Genomic DNA, 9,359 nt, shown 5'->3' with positions numbered 1-9,359 from the left:
GAGGGAGTTCATATAGAGTCCCATCTTTCTTTCGCCGTAAAGTCGTGTTTTATGTAATTAACACCACAGTTGAAACAATATAAATTTTATTGATGTAGCGGCATAAACAATTCTAACTAATTATATTAAATTAGTTATTTAACACATTATAAATTATTTTAATGTTTTTTATATGTTGAGATATAGCACTAGCTGCGTGTCGCCGCACTAGTAATGTTGACTTGTTACCATGGATACATTCTCTTCTTAATAAGATTGTGTCGTGTGAATAAAATATAATTTGTGATATTAAAAAGAGTCTGCTTATTCTTCCATATAAAATCTTAACATTATATTTGGAGGTAAAAAGGTCCCGTCTCACAGACTATATTCTTTTTTCCACATCTCGTGCGTTCCGGCTTACGTTATCATAAAAAGGTGCGTTCTTGAACGCCACAGTCTCAATAAAAAAACAACCAAATTACTGAGACTGTATTTCATCCCATATCATCTCGTTTCATTTAATTTCATCTCAATCGATTAAATGCTCAAAATAATCAACTTCATCTCATTCGCTTAATTTCATGTTTCAAACAACAAATTAAAAAAAAATAAGGCTCCCTTAAAGGTCTCGTTACCAGGCGACAAAATATATAAAAAAAACAACTGTCAAAAGAAACAACAAACGCGCTGGGCATTGTCGTTTATTTCATAGATAATTACACTTAGATAGATAGATAAATACACTTAATATGTTTATTATTTTTAATTAAATGAAAATAACGTTTTTACAATAGCATTATAAAAGAATATATTATGAGTGGCCCCAACGGCATGCTGTACGGGGGAGACGAGATAGGTGCACTAGTCTTTGATCCTGGTCATCATTCGTTGCGAGTTGGTTACGCGCAAGAGGATACCCCAAAAGCTGATATACCAGCAGTTGTGGGCGTCGGGCCAGCTACACACATCCCAAATTCCGAAGAAAAGGTTCCTGATGGCAACATCACTCAAACCGGTGAGTATTGAAATTAAGTTCATCACCGAAGTGTAGTTGGTTATAGCTTGTTTTTGAGGTTGCAAACAGAATACATTTCACAAAACTCATTGTTTTTGACAAATTGAAAAAAAAACTTTTCAATTGTTAAGATATTATATAAAATATCCAACTAACATTCATTTATTGGTGTTTAAAATTTACAAAATTCATCAATTGTATAATTAATAATAAAATATCATGATTTGTGTGATATTTCCGCGTTTCAAACATGCGTTTTATTAGAATTGGTAACTTAATTGTGCCAAAGATACTGAATCCAATCTTACATATGTATGGAGAAAAAAGCATTAATAGCTAGTTATCCACCATAGAGTTCCATCCGTAAAAATGTATCCAAGATTCAATACAAAAGCATGACACTATTCGCTATGATTTATATGAAATATTATTAATTCAAAATGAAATTAATTAAATTAAAAAAAAAAAACTTATAAAAATGGATTGCCTATTTTTGAGATTTTTAGTACTATTATTATATTACAAAATGCATCAGCAACTTTTACTGATGTACGTTTCAAGGCTGGTACAGTCCTTGGTTGGTGACGTTCTCTACATTCTGTGAGACTTAAAAAAAAAGTATTTTCTTCAATAATCAAATTCAATAGCAGGCCTTTTGAATATTTCTGCCGTGAAGCAGTAATGCATTTTGGTTTGAAGGATGGGGCAGCCGTTGTAACTATACTTGAGACAGCAGTTTTACACTGAAATCGTATTTAATCAGTGATCATATTCTTTGAACATAGTTGACCAAATTGATAAATGTTTGCGGTATTTATTTTGCCAATTTACAGAACTGGAGGTCTAGTTTATTTTTAAATTTATTTTTAATAAGTGTTTAACATTAAGACTATAAATCTGTTTACAAATTACAATTGAAATTGAGCAATATCAACAGTTGTCAAAATTATTCCCTTTTTTTCTTTATCATCGTTGTTCCCTCATTACTGGGGAATGCAACCACCGATATAGAAGTCTTTCGATGAAGATCAGTTTGCTGTGTGGACCTTCTGTATACTGCCACCATTTATCCTCTTTATACTGGCTTTCTACCATCTGCCTACGTAGAGTTCTGGAATACTTTGGCAACATTGCAAGAAACTATCACGGCAGCTTGGAGAAACTAATAGTGACAAGACCACGAGGTAGAGGCCAGACACATCAGACTGACCAGATTCGCACTATTCAACACCACAGTTCACGATGTTCTACACCCAGCGGCAGATAGAGGCAAAAGGTGTGGTATGGTCCATGATAAACTCTTTTTGCAAGGAGGTGATCCTCAGTATTGAGGAAACCGAAGCAAGAATAAGGATACTGTCTAATGTCTGATGCAGAAGGCAAGGGAAATCACTGCTCTATATTCCCAAGATAACATGTTATTATTTCCTTAACAGGCAGTAAAGCGGGCAGCGAGCTGCGACACTACATAGACGTCACAGAGCTCCACGTTCCGCGTCCGGGAATGGAAGTGCAGACGTACATGAAAGACGGACAAGTCGACAACTGGGATCTGTTCGAGAAGATGCTTGATTATTGTTATTCTAAGGTAATTTTTAGTTTCACTGAACACATTTTAGTTTTTTAGTTATCGTTTTATTGCTTACATTGGTGGACAAGTTCACTGCCCTCCTGGTGTTAAGTGGTTACTGGATAGACAACTACGGCGTTAATGCTAATTAATTAAATTTAGTATATTATAGTAGAGCAATGTCATGCTCTGACAGTGTATAATCAATAAATTCTGATCTCTTTCAAATTCGTATTTGTTTAATCAAATATTTTGGTGAATTTATTTAGAATTTTAGATTAATATTTGGTCAGTGGTCCTTCATGCCTCCACTAATTTTTAAATTAATCAGACGCTGTTCCGTCAGAAGTTAGTCAGAATAACATTCAAAGTTTCTATTATATATGAATAAATATAACAAGCTTAAAAACTTGAGACCTAAGTTCATCAGGCTATAGTCTACATCAAATTTAATTTTGTAATGAGGATTTTTGGTTGTGCAGGTAATCCGCTCCCCATCGGAGCACCATCCGGTACTCTTCACTGAGGCAGTCTGGGCCACCCGGCCAGTGAGGGAGAAGTTAGCCGAACTCATATTCGAGAAGTATCAAGCACCAGCTTTCTTCCTGGTTAAGAATGCTGTCCTAGTGGCCTTTGCAAATGGAAAATCTACAGCTTTGGTCATAGACGCTGGAGCCACACAGACATCAGCCGTGCCGGTTATCGATGGGTGAATTTTTTTCGCTTATTTGTTGTCTGGAAAGGAAAACGAAACTAGGATCATCCTGTTGGTATGTGGTCACTGTCACTCATGGACAACAGCCAGGGTTAAAGACATTTAAAAATACGAAACGGAAAATTGTCTCGCACTCCACAAGACTTGACCCCAAGCAACTTTTCTCTGTGTGATGTCATCCAGGGTCAAACAATTTATAGCTTGATCATGGATGCATTCTATTGGGTGTTTTATTAATTTGAAAAAAACTTCAATTAATTCATCCTATTTAACAATGGCTAGTTATCAATATATTGATTGTGTTGGTTTGGTATTGTTGTCTACTTTTAAGGATACCATATCTTTTTTTTTTGTTTTTCTGGTACTCTTAATTTTATTTTTATTTGTAATTATTAATTCTTATTTGTAATTTTGTTTTCAATAGCCAAAGCTATGTACATTAATACGGGTTTGCTGAGTGCACATACCATTTAGATTGCAATCCAATAATATATTTCATGTTGTGATTCCAAATATCCATCTAATAGAGTAATTGAACATAATTTTATGTCCCGCCATGCATGTATATTGTTCCGTGACTTGCTAGCTATTTCCACGGTGGAATTGATTTTTTTTATTATCGTGAAACGAAAATTAGAATCCGAGAATTTTTTGTGTATAAATTAATTGGTGTTGGGCATTGTGAGCTCGCACGCGTGTCCGTCGTATTTCTGCCGCGAATCATACATCACTCGGACCGCGCGTTCGGGTGTTGCGTGAGCGTGAGTCGGACCGCGCGTCCGGGTGTTGCGTGAGCGTGACTCGGACCGCGTGTCCGATTGTTGCGCGAGTCGGACTACGCGTCCGGTTGTTGTGTGAGCGTGACTCGGACCGCGCACCCGCAGGTACGCGCTGGTGAGTGCGGCGGCGCGCTCTGCGCTGGGCGGGGACCACCTGGTGGCGCAGGCCAAGCTGATGCTGAACGCGGCGCACATACAGATGCTGCCCATATACAGCATACAGGTATGTACTGCTTCACTGAAATCCGTACTGTAGTTTTGATGTTAACCCTTTTAGTGCTGGGCTTATTTTCACATATTTTGTAGAAATTGCTAAAGGACTTGAAAAAAAAAACAGGACCTTATAAAATACAACTCGAGATCAGCGGTGAACTAATTATATTAACGCTTTCCTTTGTGACTTACTTGCCAAATTAGTTTTGATTACTACCGGTGCTTGAGGTACCTGAAAGCACCGTTAATGGATCGGCAGGATCCGCAATGACGTGTTTAGGGCGACGTCGTTTACCATTCGGTCCGCAGGATCGGGTATGTACAGTATGCGCGCGAGTTCATGTCCATCGGGGCCAGAGGCGACGCGCGGGGGACAGCTCGCCCCGCCTTCACCCTCCTCCCCGCATTTGTCTGACGTCTAGTGTTGTCTTTGACAGTTGTGACGCGTGCTTATCGATATCGAAAATTTACGCTAACGCTATTGTGTTATTTCATGGTGAATAAACCATGACTACTCCGCTTCCAACAAGTTCAGGTAGAAAAAAACCTACACCGATTCGGACTGATCTGTCGGTTGTCTTTTCTGATTGTAATTGAATTGGAATTAAAAAAATATTTTTTTTCTCTATTAGTAATAAATAAGTAATTACTTATGACATTTATTTTATAATTTGCAAAATGACCTAGTTACATTAAACCAAATTAACAGCTGTAGACTAAATCGGTAGTTGTTATCGACATTACCATTTTTTATTTTTATTTCAGACAACAATGAGTCCATATGTGCACATAGTATCATTGAAACATACTTAAAATTCACAAAACCAATCAAATAAAAAAGATACATTTATTAAAAGTAATTATCAATTGAATACATTTCAAATATTCCATTCAACTTTTAGTTACTTCGAACCAACCATTATTATTATTATTATTATTTAGTCCGCAAGTGAACCATGGTACAATGGTTCAAGTACCGACAGTCATAACGGTCTGTTAATGCCTTCAGAATGCTGTTAGGGCTGACCCGGACCCGGCGAATCAGGGATTTATTATAATTAACTAGGTCACAGAACTACCGCATTCCTCAGGATGGACATGAACTCGCGCGCCTACTGTAGGTAACGTCAGTGTGCTTAGTGCGATTTTTATAACGTTCTCGATAGCCTAAAAGTTAACTCATATGTGTATGGAGTGGGATCGTTTGCCTACGTTTGCCGCCAGGGGCGCTGTTCCAACTGCATACAAAATTGGGCTAACTTCTACGCTATCGAGACACTAAGCACACTGATGTATTTCAGAGTAAGGAAGTGATAAGAGAGCGCGAGCGAGCCCGGTACACGCTGAAGTCTCTCCCGGCCGGCCTCACGCAGTCCTGGCAGCAGTACATGCTGAAGCGCCAGTACGAAGACTTCTGTCACTGCATAGCCCAGGTGAGGATCGAAACCAGTGTGCTAAGTGCGAGTTGTTTAACGTTCTCGATAGCGTAAAAGTTAACTTAAATTTGTATGGAGTTGGAACAGCGCCCCTAGCGGCAAACGTTCCGACTAACTCTCCGACACTATTTCAAGTATCAAAGAATATGTTAGAATTTATAATTTTCCGTAACTATCACTTCAGATCGTATCAGATTAAAATAAAATTGATAGATTCGTAGAAGGATCTTATTCTTGTCCCGGATCGTCGAGGATCGGGGGTGGAATGTGGCGTCGTCCGGTAGATTCATTGTGTGGGATGTCTTATCCGTTCAAGGTTTTGGGCTCCGAGCCCTTGGCCCTTCCCTTTCTCTGTGACCATCAGCCCTTCTAAGTTGTCAGGAATTCTTTGCGTCATACGCTACGCTGTAGGTAGACTGTTGACCGGCGTTGAGCGTTTAGTCATTTTAGCTCCTTCAGTATAGATTAGAAGGTATTTTCGCGAAGTTTCCATTCGAAGATCAGAGATCGAACGTTGTCCGTCAGGTATCCGAGTCCGCGTACGACGAGCGCACGGCCGCGTCGGTCCCCGGGGTGCACTACGAGTTCCCGGGCGGCTACCACCAGGACTTCGGCCCGGAGCGGTTCAAACTAACCGAGACGCTGTTCGAGAGCTCCCTGGCCGCCCCCCATCTGGGTAACGTATACACCGGGCGTCCCATACCCCGATAGTAAACTGCTACCGGACGAGAGGCTAAATCACATGGATTTTTTTCTAAAATATAAAATATCCCATTTATAAATGTAACGAGAAAAGAGAACGCACTATTTTATACAGTGACGTCATAAAGTCGAGATCGTCAAAGTCGATACGAGATAACCCGTTTCCCAAATCGCAACTACTAAACTTCTACTAGATGAGGCTTCCACAGCATCAGCCCAGCGATGCTTGAGCCCCCCTCCGGTATATCCGCTTCACAGTCCGATCTCGCTCTATCCGTACAACCCTCGTCAGAACATTTGGCTCACCAAATAGCTCCCACATATGCTTGTATACCTCGGCGCGCTAACGTGCGTCAGTTCAGCTGTGCTTGGCATCATTCCCGTACAACCCCTCCCCAACATGCCCGAGCTATGTTTCCGCGCCTTCTTACACTTCCCTCCCCAAACATTTGGCTCACCAAATAACTCTCACACACGTTTGTTTACTTGGGGGCGCTAATGTTGGTTGTGCGTGCGTGTAGCGTGCGCGGCGGCGGCGGCGTGCGACGCGGACGCGCGGCCGGCGCTGTGGGCGGGGGTGGTGTGCGGGGGCGGGGGCGCGTGCGTGACGGGCTGGGCGGAGCGCGTGGCCCGCGACCTCGCCGCGCGCGCTCCCTCCTCGCACCGCCTCAAGAGCCACGCGGCCGCCTCGCTCGCCGAGAGACGGTTCGCCGCATGGATAGGTACGTAGCACTTAGGGCCTTATCATACTAGCGGAGCACGCCGCGTGTTTGTAGCGAGTTGACGACGTACAATACACTCACTAACAAAATTGTTTTCGACGAGGAAACACTGCTTTTGGTTTTGTTACCTGGAAGACGCCGAAGACGAAAACAATTTTTTTTATTAAGGCTTTTTATGACCTGGTAACTAAGACCTTTAGTTACTAACAAAATGGATTCCGACGACGAAACAATGCTATTGGCTTTGTTACTTCGAAGACGCCGGAGACGAAAACTTTTTTTTTTATTAAGGCATTTTATTACCTGGTAACAAAGACCTTTAGGTGAAGTCTTATTTTAAATTTATATTCTTATTTTCCCGCCCAAAAGTCCACGAAAACAAAAGCATCGACGAATTTGGAATTATCAATTGAATCGAATGGAAGAGAGCGATTACTTGGTGTATTTTTTTTTGCGAACAAATAAAAAATAATCCAAAACAATTTCGCTCCTACCTGCGAATGTCAAAATCTACATTTGATGACTTATGACATGAAGACACACGGACTGAAGTGAGGCGGGGCGGACGGGTTGGCGTTTGTACGAGACAGTACAAAATGGCGTCTACGAGACAATACAAAATGGCGTCTACGAGATGATACAAAATGGCGTCTACGAGCCAATACAAAATGGCGTCTACGCTGCTACTCGTGATGTGCTCGCGATGCTCCTTCGCGAATTCGTTGCGCATCTGCGGCGTGTTCATTGCGCGCCCGCTCCGCTTTGAGAACGCAATCCGCTAGTATGATAAGGCCCTTATAATTCACTAATAACATAGTGTCATTAATATGTATAGAGCCCGCACGGGTAAGTTCCACCATCCTGCCTATTTCTGTCGCAAAGCAGGAATGCGTTTCAGATCAGCCCAGCCAAAATCAGTCGTTGTACTGTAAAACTGAAGCTTTAACTCATGCTTCAAGGCGGTTAGCGGTATTTACGTTGCAAGTGTCCATGGGCTTTAGACATTTGCCTCTAGTCTCGAGTTTTTTTTATTGCTTAGATGGGTGGACGAGCTCACAGCCCACCTGGTGTTAAGTGGTTACTGGAGGCCATAGACATCTACGACGTAAATGCGCCACCCACCTTGAGATATCAGTTCCTAAAGTCTCAAGTATAGTTACAACGGCTGCCTCGTCCTTCAAACCGAAACGCATTACTGCTTCACGGCAGAAATAGGCAGGGTGGTGGTACCTACCCACGCGGACTCACAAGAGGTCCTACCACCAGTAAGGAGAAGACATTCACATGTTGATGCCTACAGACAACAATAAAAATATTTGATGACTCGGAAGTTGTAGTAAGCATCGGATGCAGGCGAATGACAACCTGACGTGGTGTTGCAGGCGGGTCCATACTGGCGTCCATAGGCTCGTTCCAGCAGATGTGGATCTCCTCGCAGGAGTACGACGAGGGCGGAAAGGGGCACCTCGAAAGGAAATGCCCTTAATCTAGACTAAGTTACACGTATAAGCCCTTCTAGTGAGAACAGTGCATGAATTTTGTATCCGGTAAATTGGTCGATGCCGATTTTGAGTCGCCCCCGGTTGGCGCTGTCCATGGACAACACAATACGTCGCCGCTCAGTTCGAGAGGCAAGGCCGAAGTCTCGGGTGCAAGGGGGCGGTTCCCACAAGTCAAACCGGACAACGTGTAGACATAGTGTGTCTTTAAGGGGGATTATAAAAAAAAATGCTAATCAACGAACTATATGTGAATCGAACTGAATTATAATGTCCTCGTCATTATTAAAATAAAATGCAAAATTAATTTTATGAATAGTAGTTTTATTTTTTAACGGCGCGGACGATGGTCCTTTAAGCCGACGAGTTTCCTTACAGTGAGCGTATACCGGTGTTGTTGACAACACTTGACTATTAACAATATGGAATTTATTAGCATCATTTTTTTATCGTTATCTTTTTGACGAGTAGACGAGCTTGGCTGATGTTAAGCGATTGCTGGAGCCCATTGACATCTATTTAGGACGTAAATTTCGCCACCCGTTTTGATACATGACTTGTAAGGGCGGGGCAGCCCTTGTGACTATACTGAGACTTTAGTAGTTATAGATCAAGGTGGATGGCGTATTTACGTTGTAGATGTCTATGGGCTCCAGTAACCACTTAACACCAGGTGGGCTGTGAGCTCGTCCACCCATCTAAGCAATAAAAACAAAAGACACTAAG

General features: G+C 41.7%; 1 protein-coding gene across 1 annotated transcript; it reads left to right on the top strand.

The window, feature by feature from the left end:
* The first annotated feature begins 643 nt into the window (after positions 1-643).
* Bap55 (Brahma associated protein 55kD) lies at positions 644-8,945 on the top strand. The gene is made up of 8 exons (XM_028177955.2): positions 644-997; positions 2,434-2,585; positions 3,050-3,276; positions 4,167-4,284; positions 5,576-5,707; positions 6,236-6,386; positions 6,934-7,134; positions 8,517-8,945. The coding sequence occupies exons 1-8, from the start codon at positions 796-798 to the stop codon at positions 8,618-8,620; spliced, it is 1,287 nt and encodes a 428-aa protein (XP_028033756.2). The 5' UTR covers positions 644-795; the 3' UTR covers positions 8,621-8,945.
* Positions 8,946-9,359: the final 414 nt, after the last annotated feature.

The sequence above is a fragment of the Bombyx mandarina genome, chromosome 02 (genome assembly GCF_030267445.1).
Source record: "Bombyx mandarina strain Sakado chromosome 02, ASM3026744v2".
Taxonomy (NCBI): domain Eukaryota; kingdom Metazoa; phylum Arthropoda; class Insecta; order Lepidoptera; family Bombycidae; genus Bombyx; species Bombyx mandarina.
Note: the sequence above shows the minus strand (reverse complement) of the source record. Positions and strands in the feature narration are given on the sequence as shown.

What these genes read in the sequence shown, in the direction of transcription:
- Bap55 (XM_028177955.2), top strand. Translation starts at nt 796, where the DNA reads ATGAGTGGCCCCAACGGCATGCTGTACGGGGGAGACGAGATAGGTGCA. An exon ending in TGCCCATATACAGCATACAG is followed by an intron (nt 4,285 to 5,575) that starts GTATGTACTGCT and finishes GATGTATTTCAG; the next exon opens with AGTAAGGAAGTGATAAGAGA. An exon ending in ACGGTTCGCCGCATGGATAG is followed by an intron (nt 7,135 to 8,516) that starts GTACGTAGCACT and finishes GTGGTGTTGCAG; the next exon opens with GCGGGTCCATACTGGCGTCC.